The sequence below is a fragment of the Ixodes scapularis genome, unplaced genomic scaffold (assembly GCF_016920785.2).
Source record: "Ixodes scapularis isolate PalLabHiFi unplaced genomic scaffold, ASM1692078v2 PGA_scaffold11__112_contigs__length_91849675, whole genome shotgun sequence".
NCBI classification, from domain to species: Eukaryota; Metazoa; Arthropoda; class Arachnida; order Ixodida; family Ixodidae; genus Ixodes; species Ixodes scapularis.
Window position 1 is genome coordinate 44,528,125 of NW_024609837.1, and position 15,926 is coordinate 44,544,050.

The window sequence follows — 15,926 nt, forward strand, 5'->3', positions numbered from 1 at the left end:
AAAGGCTGCCGCCATCTATGAGCGACGGCGGCAACCAGATACGTGGCTGGCCGCCGTCGCTCATAGATGGGGTATAGGTGTCCACAGTTCGGTGTCTTCATTCCTTTGCGGGGGACGCGATCCTAGGGAAACTAGCACTTAACAGCTGCGCTGTAAAAGTGTATACGGTAGTCCGATACAGTTTAAGAGTGTACCAGAAGCTCCTCTCAGATCTTTGTGACCACCAACACCCTTTCCTCCTGGATGCTTGAACAGTCCACTACAGAGGCAGACGTTTCGCTGGCGTCATGGAATTTGTCATGGATAGCGCTTTTTCTGGTAGGTCCTTGGAGGAATGCAATGCCCTGGCTGGTAAGGGGCGGTGTTTATTCGTCCCATTCTTAACTTGTATTCGATCATAAAAGCCTCACAGCTTGGCTAAGCTTAGCATGTCTTCAGCTAGCTCGTAAAGAAACAAAAGTTCTCCCTCATACCAATAACGTTACTCAAGCGGAACCACCTACCAACGACTTATACAATCCACAAAGTTTTTTGAGAGGCATCGACTAATCACCTTCGCCAGTACCAATATAACCACGATCTGATTATTTTAGAACAAAATTGCAGTCTTCGTTTTTACGTTGTTTCTGTTTATTGATTTAATGTGTAAAGTCCCCCCCCCCCCCTAAAAAAAATTCTAAAAGTATAAAAAAAAACAAGAAAACTGGGCCCCTTGGCTATACTATTACTAGAGAGTTTTAGTAGATCGTTCCCATGACTCCGATAACGATACCCGATACTCCGCCACCGCCTCCCTTGTGCATGCATAGTATCGTTATCGGGGCTATCGGAGGTATCGGAACGATCTACTAAAACTCTCTAATGTAGGTGACCATGATATAAACTACTGTACGATACACTGATAAACAATCTAAGCTACTAGACATGGTGCTACCAGGTACAATTTGATACAATACCTGACGTTTAGCAGGTGACGTAATTTGTTGCGTCGGTGGTTTTCCTACTTAACGGTTGCTTCAAAACGATTAAAAGGTTAACCTAGCCCCAGCCAAAGTTTTATTGCTTCAAAAGCAGCTGTTTGGTGGTGTCAATTGCCAAGTTAAATGCAGCACACTTTCACGTCTCGTCAATCCATCATCACGGCCGTGAGAATCGTTACGGCGTGCGGTCGTGTATCACTACTGTGTGATGCACGTTCAAGACCCCAGGCTATGCACTGGCAAATTTCTCATCTACAGCTGAGAGACAAGTCGCCCGTCGAGGTAGAAGAAGTTCAGGCTGTATAAACATACACAAACACGCACAATATTTACGGCTATGCCGCCTGTCTATACAGCAGGATATTTTGTGGTGCGATATTATTCCATATACAGCACGACCATAGTACATAGAAGAAGAAAAAATAGCGTACATAACACGCTAAAGGTTACTATGCCCCGAGCAGGTTTTTATGGCAAAGGTTGGGGACAGAGGGGAGGGTGGTTGGTAAGTACTTCGCACTTTGTGTCGTGCGAAGAGACACTGAGGCAACTTATGAATCTGCGGCAAAGGGTAAAAAATTAAGAACTCTCCTCGCATCCCACGAGAACGTTATGAGTATCGAACAGCTTTCAATAAACAATGGCCGCTTTCAAGACCTTTTAACACCTTAAATCTTATAGTCTAGTCATATATGAAAACTTTACAATTTGTTAAATTAATAAATTAACAATTCAAAGACATTGGAATGCCTTAAAACCTCAAAATTAGACAAGCCTTAACAACCTCGAGAACTATTGATTCGAAATATTTTTTGTCAAGGTCCCAAAATTTAGACGGGTCCGCGATCTTTAACAATGATAGCCTAATATTTACCTTTCAGTTTTTTTAGCCACCCTCATTCAAGTTGTGAAAACAGATATAGATTTTCTCCACCTGTCACAGGCAACGCACAAACCTATAGCACAAGCCCATACTAGCAAAGTAACTAACATAACTTCGACAAGTCAGTTCGCTCGTAATTTGGCAAAACCCTACAGTCTTGAAACTGGCCTTTTGTTCCTTGGAGGAACCTAAACTTCTTACTGCTGCCCTCGTGCACAATGCCGAGAGACCAACCAACCAGAAGCACAGCGAAAGCTAAGAAGCAGACGCCGTCCATCGAGCAGAATCCCCGGTTCTTGCAGACGGCACAACTTCCGGCGCCGCGTCGTCTGCTCTTTGAGTTCCGTCTGCTTACTTTCAGATTAGCAGACGACGAACGCCCGCGCCCTCTTACCCGGCTATTTCTTCCGCGACGAGTCCTCTCAAAGGCTTAGCTACTTCAAATGGCTACCCTTAAAAACAACCTCTTTGTGCGAGCATTCAACGGAGCACAAAGCGGTACACGGGTCCCCGCAGAGGGAGACTCTGAACGCTCGCGTGTCGACGTCGCCGCTTCAGCCTCCTCCTTGCCCTGTCAATATTATTACTTTACTTTTTTGTCAGCGACAGAAAAAAAAAAGTGCGGCGAAGAAGCGATGGGAGATGCCAGCCAATAGCGCGCACCTAGACCTGGCGCCGCTTTTGGCTTTGACAAAAACGCTCCACCGCTCGCCGCCATCTTCGCAAGCCCCACCGCCATCTTATTTTCCGTATCTCTAGATGTTGTTGTGAGCGCGGCTCAAAAGAAGGAGGATGGCGGCGGCGTTTGGAACTAAAAAGAAGCAAAAAGAGAGAAGCGAAAAAGGGAATCCGTGCTGCACAAATGTTTGTAGAAGCGTTTGTCCGCCCCCCGACTCGGCGTTTTACACTCTCTTTTATTTATTTTAGGCTCATTCTTATTCGTACGTCTCCCTCGTCTGTTACCGGGGAGCTCTGTGAAGCAGACGATGTTTCGCAGACGACCGGCGGCGACGGGGTGTCTGCTGTCGTCTGCTAAACGCGCTTTGTCGTCTGCGTTCACACCAGCACAAAAGGGGAGCCCTCGCTTTTACCACCGCTAATTTCGCGGTCCCCTTTCTTGCGCGTTCCTCCCCCCTCCCTAACCCCCTTTTGTGCTAAATAGCCCCTTTAGGGATTGAAAGGGGAGGGGGGGGGGATGGGCACTAAATTAACCTCCCCATAGACCCAAGGTTCAGGACTGGAGCGTGACAGAAGGTGATGGTAGAGTTCGCTCGGGCCATGGACTGGGAGGGTGCTGTGATCGGTATATCGGCGGTGCGCGCGGCTTGATTCGTGTGAATGTTTGCAGATGGCGCCGCTTTCGGTGGAGAAAATTGGTTTCGGTTGGAGGCACAGTGAACAAGTGTGTGTCGCTTAGCCCTGGTCTGGTGGAGTGTCAGTGTCGTAGGCTAGAAACTTCGGCGAGGTGTGTGCAATGAAAATTGCCTTTGTGCAAACAATGTTTGAATTAAAGGTCAAGGCCGAAGGAATACCAGGAGGCTCTTGGGTGATGATTGTTTCCAAAAGTTGTCTCTAAGTACGGTGCACACTTCTTAGTATGCACCGTAATTAATCGTAAATCCGGGCTACCTTGTTGGAGAGGAGGGATGCAGAAAAGAGGGGCCCACATTTAAGTGTCTCGTCACCGAATACACACATAAAATATAATTTATATATAGCACACTGTTTCACTACTTATCTTAACAAAAACAATTCTAGTAATATAAAAAGAAATCGCTACGAGTGTATCAATACTACTAGAATTTATTAAAATTACTATGCTTCAGAACCAGGCAGATCTTGATCAAGGCATATACTGCCATTTTTATTTCTCATTTTACTTATTTCTGGTGAATATGCATATTTTGGGGGGAATTTACGCTTTAACCTGGGTTCTGCCGGTTCGATGAACTTCTATCCTCAAGGGCGTTCCACGCACTTTTCATTGCTGAGAGCACGCCACTAAGTAGCCACAAATGACAGTTTCAAAAGACGAATAGCGCCATGCACTCGACAGTTTCAAGCATGACAAATTCTGAATTACCCGCTGTGTAAACGACTTATACTCATACCTCGAACGCAAACAGGTCATATCTTTTTTTTTTTTTTCTTTTTCTTTTTGTCTGCATAATTTACGGTCGGGTTGGCCCACTAAAGTTTCTCCGTAGGTTCCCGGGTTTCGTCTGGCTCCGGCTTGTCGCGCGCCCTGGCGGCCGAACAAAGCCCTAAAGTGGCGTTTGTGTTGCTCGGCGACCCTCTCGCGCTACCTCCTGCTCTTTTACTAAGCCCAGTAATACAGTGTTTTTATGCCCCGCGCTTGTAGTATACTTGTCCCATGCTGGAGCCGGTATACTGGTATACTGTTTAACAATGAGCTACTCTCGGATAACGCTCGTGAAAAAAGATTAGCGGACTACAATGACACGGAGGGGGGAACCCCCATGAAAGGTAAGTGGGGAGGTTGGTCCCCTCTTTAGGGTAGGGAGATTTTTACCCCCCCCCCCCCCCCCTCTTCCTTCCTTTTTTTCGAGTTGTTGCTGTGGATTTAGAGTTTTTGTAGGCCTTTAAACATCGGAAACGGTTATTCATTGTGAGTTTTGAGAGGCGCTCGTGGAACGACGACGAATGCGACAAATTGGCTAATTTGGGGACAACCGCGCGTCTGCTTGTCTGGATACTCTAATAAAAGAAGGAGAGACAAAATCAATCAATCTAGAATACCAGCAGTGAGCAACATATGGTCAAAATTTGCCTGCGCTGAGTATAGAGAATGTGCAGATCCAATATGATTTGTTTGAACACCGTCAAACGAGTAAGCTGTCCACAGTTGCACCCGACAATAAAATATTGTCAATAAACATATTATAAAATATAGAATATAGAATTCATATTTTAAAACCCAATTGTTATTCTCCTTCGACATATCCTATTTACCCATCTATACATCATTTAATGCACTTTTCTTTTTTTTGCTGGGAATGGCTTTAGGTGATCGCGCGTCAGTGCATTCGGAGCCGCCGTTATTTTCTTCTTCCCTTCGTTTGCAGTTCTTGCCTTGCCATTTTCATACCTGGTAACGTGGAAGTTTTCCAGTGCGTCGATTGTTTTCTCGTTTTCATGATGTATTAGTCCACGTCTCCTCACTTATTCCGATCTTTCTCAGCGAGTCAGGTGACGCTTGGATCCGTTCCTGAAAGTCGGTGGAAATGTCATTCTGGGCGTTTTTCTGCTCCTAAATGGGGCTTTTGGTCACCAGGGTGGCGCACTCTTTGCGAATGTTCAATTTTTCGTGGGTAGTTTGTGGTAAGGTCTCTTCATCAACATGATTTGTGTCTACCATCATCCGAATGCTGATTCGTTGCGGACAATATTTGCTTATGTTCGCAACGATTTCTTCAGTCAGAAGACGAAAGACTTCCGGAAACACATCTCCACGGACTTTGTGGAACGACTCGCGGTGGAATCTGACTTGCTGAGAAAGGTCGTCACATGTTCACACATTTTCCAGTGCAAATTGAAAAAAAAAAGATGACTAGGAAAAAAAATTACAACGTCAACGAGTATGAAAATGGCAAGACAAGAACTAAGGAAGGTAAAATGGTGGCGCTGGTGGATAGGCTGCCATATGATGACATGCAGCACTGTTCTTAACGATAATAAAATTGCATGCAAAGTTATATAGACACGGGGAAAGAAAATGCTAAAGACGATAAGAATTTAGTTGTAAGATTGTAATCATAAACTCCGCATCTGTGCCCCGCTTTTCTTATTTAATGGCAACGCCTCCTATGGTTGGCATGTGCGCATTCACGCCTTATCAACATTTAACAATACAAATGCCGTTTGATAGCTGACTTACTTGTAAATCGCTAGTTTCGGATTACGGCTGTCGCGTGATCGAAACCACGTGACCTTTCTGCTCCACCTCGCAGCTGGCTTCGAGCTCTCCAGCGGGCCGGAGCTGTCTCCCGGAACCGGAAGTCGAGGCAGCCCGGGACCGGAAGCGGCGGCACCCGTGACGTCAGAGTGCGGCCAGACGCCCTCCGCCAACTCGTCCAGCAGTTCGAAGAAGAAGCATCGGCGAAACCGGACTACTTTCACCACGTTCCAGCTGCACGAGCTGGAGCGGGCCTTCGAGAAGTCTCACTACCCGGACGTGTACAGCAGAGAGGAACTGGCCATGAAGGTCAACCTGCCCGAAGTCAGGGTACAGGTGAGAACTTTTTCTTAAAGGCCACTCTGCGAAGTGCTCTTGGTTTCGTCGTAAAAAAACTTAAGCCACGGAGACACCGCTGAAGCCACAGCACACAACTCAAGGATCGTTCAAAAGACACCGTATTCGCTGCACACATAAGGACAAAATTCGCCGCGAGGAGGATGGGTATCGTCACCTGATGGAATTTTTTTCATAACCCAGAGTGAGGATGCTTCAAGCATAGCGTCCTATATACTGACAAAGCCTGGCGGATCACCACGAGAAGCGGCCGCCGAAATGGAAAAGGTGCAGCGCCAGACAACGGATGAGAGGAGAGCCACGTGGCTGGCGTCCCACTGCGGCGAGACCCCGAAACACACTTCTCCCGAGCCAAAAAGTGTGTTCCAGGTACTTGCCGCTGTCCAAAAGCTGTGCGCTGACGTTCAGGTTCCCCAAGAAAGGGCTCTTTGATAGTCTGTGCTACCAGTTGCTCGCGCTTTAAATCTGCAACAGGACACACTATTGCTCCGTCGTCGAAATGCCAGGCTTTGTGAGTATAGAGGAGGCTATGCTTCAAGTGTCTCTGCTGGAGCAAGCACGTGAAATTCCAAGCTTCTATTCATTACGAAAAATTAAAACATAACCGCGTGGGTAGCACGTGCACTAATCAGAGTGAGAAAAAGAGAAGCGCCTCTAGCGAGCTTCTCACAACGAGTTGACAACTTTCGAAAATTCCTGTATGCAACACTGCGAGCGTTGCGTTATGGGATCTTTTTAACTGGGAAGAGGAGTGGCGTGGTTTCGATTTCAATCGCCCCGTTGACAAAGTAGTGCACCTCAGCACTACATAAAAGTAGGGTCGGCGCTCCAAGCCATTGCACCCGTGCATCCCCGCGAGAACCCCCTGTTGAGACACAGACCTCCAGTCGCCGTAAGGACCTGCCTGGACTTAGCGAGGTACATTAGTGAGGCCTGCCGCTCCTTACACCTTTCAGGCTACTCCTCCGGAGTCGAAAACATGACCCCCCGCGCCCGGCTCGCGGATAATTTAGGAAGTCTCTTGAGGAGCTGGAACAGGTTAACCGGCCCATGTATATTTCTTCTTGGCATGGGCCTTCGTCTCGTAGTCCTCTTTACATGAGCACCCTGGTACGTCACCCTTTCCCCCTAAAAAAAAAGTTAATAAATAAAAAAAAAAAACGGTGCTTCAGCATTTTATACGTAGTTGTAAAGGCAACACCTAAAGTGTGCTATATCGATTTAGGGAAAGTCATACGTACGAAAATGCACGCACTGGTTGTGACGGGATATCGTGAAGTGACGTTTGGCAAATCCAAACCGAAACTGCGGCCAAGGGGTTCTCAAGATGTTTTGCATGTCACTACGCCGCTAGGATCGCTTCGTGTAGAACCTCTCCGCAGTCTAAAATCTGTACACGCCACTTTAGAATGCGCACCTGATTGGGTGTCCATTCACGACGTGCTTGAGAACTTGAAAGGAGTTTGAATTTTACGACCGCGCATTGCTGATCTCTGCGAAGTGAATTTAACAGTGTAACCTCTTCTTTTTGTAAATGTCCTGACCGGTAATTAAAAAAAAAAGAAAAGAAAACAGTCTGCGTGGCTTAGTCAGTGGCGCGTCTGGCATCGCATCCGAAGGGTCGTGGGTTTAAATCCCGCCTCCGCCTAAAATTCGTCACATTTTTTTTCTTTAAGGCTGATGAATTACTTTATTAATTTGAAACCATTTGACACATCCGGCAACCTCCAATTCGCATTACATGTCATGTTTTAATCACTTTCATTCCACGCGTGACGTCGCGTTTCACGTGATCGTTGTGTGGTGTTTGAAATTCCCGCGCGAGGTCATGTCGCTCTGACGTCAGAACCCTATCGACCAGGCTTGGATTTTCCGGTCCCGCCGACGCCGCCTTTTCTGCGACGTGAGCTCCTTAAAGCTATCGCTTTGAGAGACAGTCTGCAAACACGATTCACGCAATATCTGTGGTTCGAATGCCGCGTGCTAAGTTTCCTCCTTGGACGCACTGCCGCGCGGCATTCGAAGCACGGATCTCCCGGTAACTCGCGTTCGAATCTGTATGCTGACTGTCTCTTACATGATGTATAAGCAGTGTGACCCCAGCTTAATAGTCTTTAAAGGGATGCTGAACCAAACATTTCAGTGTCTATAATAAGTGGCGCACTATCCTTCCGTGAGTCAGGAGCCGCCGGTGTGCGCGAGCACAAGCAACGAAACTGACGTCATCATATCCCCCATTCACGCTTAATAAGTTCGAAAAGAGATATGATGACGTCAAGTTCGTTGCGTGTGCTCGCGCACACCGGCGGCTCATAACTCACGGAAAGATAGTGCGCCACTTATTATAGACACTGAACTGTTTGGTTCAGCATCCCTTTAAAGGCTCCGGCGATTTTTTTTTTTATTTACCCAAAACTAAACAAAGTTTTGGAATATCCAGGTTTTTCTCCTTTCGGGATGCTATTTATTATCTCTGAATTAAAAAAAAAAAAAAAGAAGCTTTTGAGAAAGCAGCAAAATGAAGGTGATGCAAAAAAAAGATAAAACATTCACATTTTTTTGTTCTCTTTATTGGGATGTCGTCACCTGTTGTATAATCTTGCAAGCCGAGCAGTCACTCTAAAAAATCACGCCATATTGAGCATGCTTTTTAATTTTTTTTAGTTTCCTGCCGCGAGGTTAACCCATAGAGTTATTATAATGTACCCTAGAGGTTCAAGTGGCGCTAGTGTGCTGACGCAAATTGAAGCAGACAGCAACCAGTCGAAAATTGACTTCCGGTAATGCATTTCTATGGGAAAAAGTGAGTGCATTTTCTCCCTGCGCTCGATCATAAGAGCAAATATGCCAAATAATTCGTACGTACTAGGTAGTTTGGAACATTTCTCAGTCAGGCCGACGAAAGAATTGGTCAATTACGGCGTTTTTCTTTCGAATTCATCGCATTAAAAACGGTGCTAAAACGGCTTCGTACGTGTATTTATGTGCACTGTCGGACACTGTTAGCGCGAACGCGGCGTCGGCGATTTCCAGCATGGGGGATATACATGCCAAACGAACGGAGGACATCTGAAAAATGAAGAGCGGCGGCAAGAACTACGCAGTAACACTGGATCAGTAACTCGCAGTGCATGTACGATCAAAATAAATTGAAGGCCACGTAATCTATTCCGATTTTAAATAAGTAAGTACCGCTTTATTCTTTCTGCCCTGAGCGAAGCTGCTGGTTCTACGTTCAAAATACCACCCGCGCGCTCGATATCTTTGAGAACAAGTGCGCGATAAAAGCTGCCCGGCAGAGAAAACAATACGAAGAGAGACCTTTCATAGCCCACGGACTTTATTATCTACGTTTTGAAGGTTTTATCCGCTCATGCACGACGGGATCATTTTCATATAGTGACAGGACTGGCATATTATCGATATACAATCGTCACCGGAATGCTGGCGAGCTTTGAACCCACTCTATAGTCGTTTCGCTTGTAATTTTGCTTTGAATCGTCGCTTGTTTTTACACACCTGCTGCGGAACACACGTTTGCGACTGAAATGTAGCGAAGTTAAACATCGTTCACTGATGAAGAAAAATGCGCTAACTAAAGTAATTACACTTTCACAGTGTTAATCAAGGTACATACTATTCGGTACGACCCAAATAACCAAAGTGTTCCGTGTTATTTTCTGGCGAAGAGGAAAAATGCACGCGCGTTTTCCCATAGGAATGCACAGGAGCACCGCAAAAGTAGACTGGTTGCTGTCTGCTTCAATTTGCGTCACGGAAGTTGCATAGACACTAGCGCCAGTTGAACCTCTAGCGTACATTATAATAACTCTATGGGTTAACCAGTATTCATCTCATACCATCAAACTTTTTCTAACTTGTCGGCAACTATATATACTGCCCGGCATTGTCCCATATTACCAACGTTCTTAGATCTATCACTAGACAAAATCGAAGAAAGAGCGGTGTTCGAAGTAAGGGCTCTGGTGCAAGCTATAGCTAATAAACGTTCATACATAAAAAAATGAGACAAAGGAAAGAAAGGGACAAACACAACGAAGTCTCAAATCAAATTTTCGTTGTATTTTCCCCTTCCTTTCCCTTATCTCGGCTTTTTTTTTTTTAAGTATGGGCGTTTGAAATTGTCTGCTCCCTGTTGCCTGCATGCGAGAAAGCGCGGGTGGATAGAAAGACAAAAGCAAACACATCTAGGGGCTTTGGGCGGATATATAGAGCGCTTATATAGAGCAGATATATAGAGGCGGATAGCGTTCCTAGTGCCACCGCCGTCAATGCCTCCATGGGCAACAAATAAGGGCCATGTTCGAATGACGCTCTTTTTCGTGCCGACTTTCGCGCAAACTTCATGTATAAAAACACCGATAGAATTTCTTTCCACTGGAGATAATCTGCATCCAACGTTCCACCGATTCAGCAGCTTCTATCCATTGAGAGGGCTGATATCAAGTCCCCGAACGCAGACACATCGAGGGGCGTTAGGCTGATATGGAGTTTGATAGTGTAGCGAGCGCCACCGATCGCACTCGCCACGAAAAGGCGCTAGTCGTTCCAGGAAGCTTGTCAACAGATTTTGATAAACAGCGTGGGAGAAATCAACCGAACGCAGTTCAATCCGACCGCATAAATCGGTTTCTTAAATTATCACGCTGGGATTTACTACAAGGGTGCTCGAAGGTGGTGCAGTCATGAATTGAGAGTATGAATACATGACACCTTCGAAGTCAAAAAAAAAAAAAAAGAAGAAAAAGCTGCTTTTGTTTGCAGAAAAAATTATCACTAAGCCTTTTTGCTTTAAATCATCAAAAAATAGTTCTGGTATTATCTGACCTTTACTACGACTGAAAAATATGTGACATAGAGAGAAAATAAAATTGGCTTACCTATTCTTCACTTATACCCCTGTCAGACGGCAGCTAAAATGGCATTTACGCCAAATGACATTCAGTGTAAATGTCATTTAGGCACTGCCACACGGCAACTCAAATGGCATTTAACCTAAATGCCATTTCGGGTAAACAGAGTTCCTCAAACTCATTTACGGCTCGCGAAGCGTACTCTCGATGGCAGCGCTCGACACATATTACGGGATTGTTTTAAAAAAAGAAGGCATATATTTCGGAAACAATTTTTACATCGTTTTAATTACGAAAATAATTTCTTTAACGCGTATTTCGCACGCACTTTACGTTCCTAATTGTTTAACATACTCACGACTCCAGTTATCCAGTAGGCCTAACGGCTCTGAACCGCTGAACCTGTTGCGTGCTCGTGCTCGCCTCGGTCGGCTCTCGGTTGTTGGTTCCACTTGCGATGTGCTCCTCATTTACGCGTTTTCACGATGTCGGAAATAGCGCCTGCCGACAAAAAAAGGCGACCTGTCCCGCGAGACGTCGTACTCAAACTATGTCAGACGAGCGCCTCGAATGTCTTCGGTAGCAGAAGCGGAACGGCGGGTTCTGCACCGGCCTACGGGCGATTTTAGAAGCCCTCCGTTTCCTCAAGATATACGTCGCACTCCATCACAATACCGAAACCTCAAGGAACATTTTTGGGTAAGATATAACTTTGACGGTGGGCATAACCGACAGGAGCACGCGAAACAATTAGCGGAGCGGACGGCCGTCTTGTATTCGTTTTGTGTGTGTGGGTCGTCGCAGCACTGCGTACCTCGAACGAGTTCATTGCACGACCGGCTTGGTCGTGGTTTATACTAGCTGACTTTGCCTAGCAGCGCTTTAAATTTCGCGTTTATTGCTCTGGCAACAGCTCGCGAAGTTAGCTGAATCTTTACTTGGTTGCCGCGAAGTAGAGATTCTGGGAAGAATGCAAGACGACAAAAAGTGGTTACTTTTCTTTAAGTGGTACAAATCTTGTAAATGCCCTGTTGTTGTAATAAACGTATACTGTAGGTATTCGCCACCATGACTTCTTACCGGCTTTTACATTTATTAAATATTGAGGACATTTCTCGCTAAATGTGGATACGCGCCCGACTACACATCTCACAGGAAAAGAAGACCAAGGAGCATGTGCTAAGAAGAAGATGAAGTGAGGCCACCGGCGCGAGCAGAGCTAGTTGGAACCGTTGATCGATGCAACATCAACCTTCAAGAGCCCTCCATATGTCTAGACTGTAAATATGTTGTATAAATCTCTTTTGTAAACCGGAGTGATCTAAATTATCGAATAACATTCCCATTGACATTCTCCAAAAAGAAATAAAAAGAAATGCTGCGTGAAGTCAGTCTCTCAATGTCTCTATTTCTAGCTTTCTTTGATGTTGGATAATCCCATACTGTTTCAAAGCGAAATATGCTACGTGTGTTTACATGATACGTGCACAATTTTATTCCAAAACATCCTAAAAATTGTTTAATAAGGTATCGCATCTATACATTGAATACAGTTGCTGCACAGTTGCTACTTAAGATATTTACGTGTTCCAGAAAACATCTGCTGCTGGGGGCCATCATAGAAGCAGGCAAAGTGAGCTGGCTACATTACAGAGGAATCTACAAATTCCCGGGATCACTGTCTCTAAATAAATGGCAGTTTCTTGCAGCCATGGCCACTTTTGTGACATTCTCCTCACTTGTTTTCAGACGTGCAGTGTGAAAGCATCGCAGAAAGCAACCTGTGTGAGGTACCTTCTAGAAGAGCAGCAATAAAATAATTGTGTGAGGCTGACGATGACAGTGCAATAGCTAGCATCAAGGCTGCCACTGGTATTGACCCCAAGATACCCGAGACTAGTGGCAATGTCAGTGATGATGCCACGAGTTCCAGAAGAGGCCGACGAAGCAGTGGTATAAGGGCCGGCACAAGCAGTAATGTGCAGCTGAGCTGACAAGAGTGAAAAGGAAAAGTCCACATAGCCATAGAAGCTGCTTCGGCTCGTTGAAGCAGCCCCACATGCCCCACTAGAGCACTCGGAAGATGCGAGTCGCAGTAGCAGTGCCACGAAATGTTGGAGAAGCAACTGCTCACATTGCGCAGAAGGTCGAGTGGCTAACTACGTTCAGTAAAGAAGGCGGTCATCGTCTTGAAGACGAAAATCGATTTCGTCGCTGCAAATCTTATGGAGGCAAAGGAATTGTGAGAAGGGAATTGAGTTGATTTGGGATCTAGGATGGATCAAGGAGTAAAGAAGGTAGCTATGGCTGTCAGTGGGTTTATAGTGCACAGAGGTGTGTCACCAATGACTTTTAAGTCTAGGAAGTTGACAGCGCATTTCGATATCAGTGAGGTAAACTTGAGGGAGGGGTAGGCGTTACAGAGTGCAGACCACCACGTTTCCACCCTTATCGGCTGGCTTGGTTACGAGGTTAGTGCGGTTTCGAAGGGATTTTAGAGCGGTAACTTCTTGTGGGGTTGCGTTCAGGTATTTAGAGATTAGTTTGCTAGAGGAGTTGGCAGTGATGCTACGACATGCTTTGATTGAACTGTCAGTTTCAGGGTGTTTGGCTGGAAGCAGGGTCCGGATACTAGTCTTTGGGTTAATGGTGTCGAACATGGTGCGATTAAAGTTAGACGGATGCTGGGTGAAGTGGTCATCTAAAAGTAGGCATCGGAAGAATTGTTTGCTGTCCACATGTAAAAACAAAAGAAGGGTAAGGTCGGCTTTGAAGTGCAGGGACGAAGGACGAAAGTGCAGGGACGAAGGACCTGCCCCTGAACACGTTATCTTATCCTTCGATAAGATAACGTGTTCAGGGGCAGTGTGGGGTAAATTGTCTCGTATGGTGACATCATCATTGCGTTGGACGGCAGCCTTATCATTTAGGGGCAAGAGAGTGTCTAGTTTCCTTGATTTATAGGTGAGACCATAGGCACAGAGATACGAGTTGACTTCCAGAATTTTGTCAACAAGTTTGCATGAGTGTGAATGGAAAGATGAGTCAAGGGACCTGAGGAGTCTTAGCGACGCTGAGCGTTTGGCGTAACTGGGCACAGTGGTCATTATCATATCTCAGATGTGCCTTCACTAGGTAGGGAGCAGCATTATCTAATATTTGTGACACTTTTGAAGGGCCAGAGGAATTCTCATTGGCAGGTTGGAAGGAGGGCCGGTGTGTTAGCACTCAAGACATGTCGCAGTGCCGCACGGCGTGGTACCAGGGAGCAAAGTCTGAGGCTTTGTGGACTGGTTGCTACATACTGGGAGGGATCGTAAGTTGGGCTGTCGATAGGAAGTTGGGGCGGGTGCTTTAGAAATAACTGTAGAGTCTTTGAGGTGGGAAGTGGTTTCCATGATTAGTTTGCCGAGCCTGGGTACGGAGGGATGGAACGTAAAGATGAGGGGGTTTCGGAGTGGTTGCTGCATACTGGAAGGGATCGTAAGTTGGGCTGTCGATAGGAAGTTAGGGTGGGTGCTTTAGAAATAACTGTAGAGTCAGTGAGGTGGGAACTGGTTTCCATGATTTGTTTGCCGAGCCTGGGTACGGAGGGATGGAACGTAAAGATCAGGGGGTTTCGGAGTGGTTGCTGCATACTGGAAGGGATCGTAAGTTGGGCTTCGATAGGAAGTTAGGGTGGGTGCTTTAGAAATGACTGTAGAGTCTACGAGGTGGAAAGTGGTCTCCATGATTAGTTTGCCGAGCCTGGGTGTGGAGGGATGGAACGTAAAGATGAGAAGGTTTCGGAATGGTTCTGCATACTGGAAGGGATCAACAGTTGGGCTTCGATAGGAAGTTAGGGCGGGTGCTTTAGAAATAACTGTAGAGTCTTCGAGGTGGGAAGTGGTTTCCATGATTAGTTTGCCGAGCCTGGGTACGGAGGGATGGAACGTAAAGATTAGGGGGTTTCGGAGTGGTTGCTGCATACTGGAAGGGATCGCAAGTTGGGCTTCGATAGGACGTTAGGGTGGGTGCTTTAGAAATGACTGTAGAGTCTACGAGGTGGAAAGTGGTCTCCATGATTAGTTTGCCGAGCCTGGGTGTGGAGGGATGGAACGTAAAGATGAGAAGGTTTCGGAATGGTTGCTGCATACTGGAAGGGATCGTAAGTTGGGCTTCGATAGGAAGTTAGGGCGGGTGCTTTAGAAATAACTGTAGAGTCTTCGAGGTGGGAAGTGGTTTCCATGATTAGTTTGCCGAGCCTGGGTACGGAGGGATGGAACGTAAAGATGAGGGGGTTTCGGAGTGGTTGCTGCATACTGGAAGGGATCGTAAGTTGGGCTTCGATAGGACGTTAGGGTGGGTGCTTTAGAAATGACTGTAGAGTCTACGAGGTGGAAAGTGGTCTCCATGATTAGTTTGCCGAGCCTGGGAGTGGAGGGATGGAACGTAAAGATGAGAAGGTTTCGGAATGGTCGCTGCATACTGGAAGGGATCGTAAGTTGGGCTGTCAATAGGAAGTTAGGGTGGGTGCTTTAGAAATAACAGTAGAGTCCACGAGGTGGAAAGTGGTCTCCATGATTAGTCTGCTGAGCCTGGGTATGGAGGGATGGAACGTGATGATGAGGGTGTTGCATGGTGGTTTAGATCTTGGTTGGGGAAATAGAGCGTCGTGTCGCGAAATGTTAGAGACGCGACTGCTCGCATTGCGCAGAACGCTGAGTGGGTAGCTACTTTCAATAAAGCAGGCGGTCATCGTCTTAAAGGGGCACTCAGGTGGATACTGAGATCGTCTATTTTTTGTCATAACGCAATCTATGGACTCTAAGCATCCTAAGAAACCCGAAATTACATACAAGGGCGGTCAATCTCGCTATTTAAAATTCTATTAAAACTTGTGGCATGCCCTCCTTTCTGCGCCATGGCGCAGAACG

At 46.2% G+C, this 15,926-nt stretch overlaps 1 protein-coding gene across 1 annotated transcript in view; it reads left to right on the top strand.

Annotated features, from left to right (window-relative positions):
- The first annotated feature begins 6,082 nt into the window (after nucleotides 1-6,082).
- LOC8042620 (retinal homeobox protein Rx2-like) overlaps nucleotides 6,083-15,926 on the top strand; it is a 30,890-nt gene continuing 21,046 nt past the window's right edge. Inside the window, exon 1 of the mRNA XM_029973185.2 lies at nucleotides 6,083-6,115. Coding sequence (XP_029829045.2) covers nucleotides 6,083-6,115 — 33 coding nt within the window. The remainder of the gene's footprint in view (nucleotides 6,116-15,926) is intronic.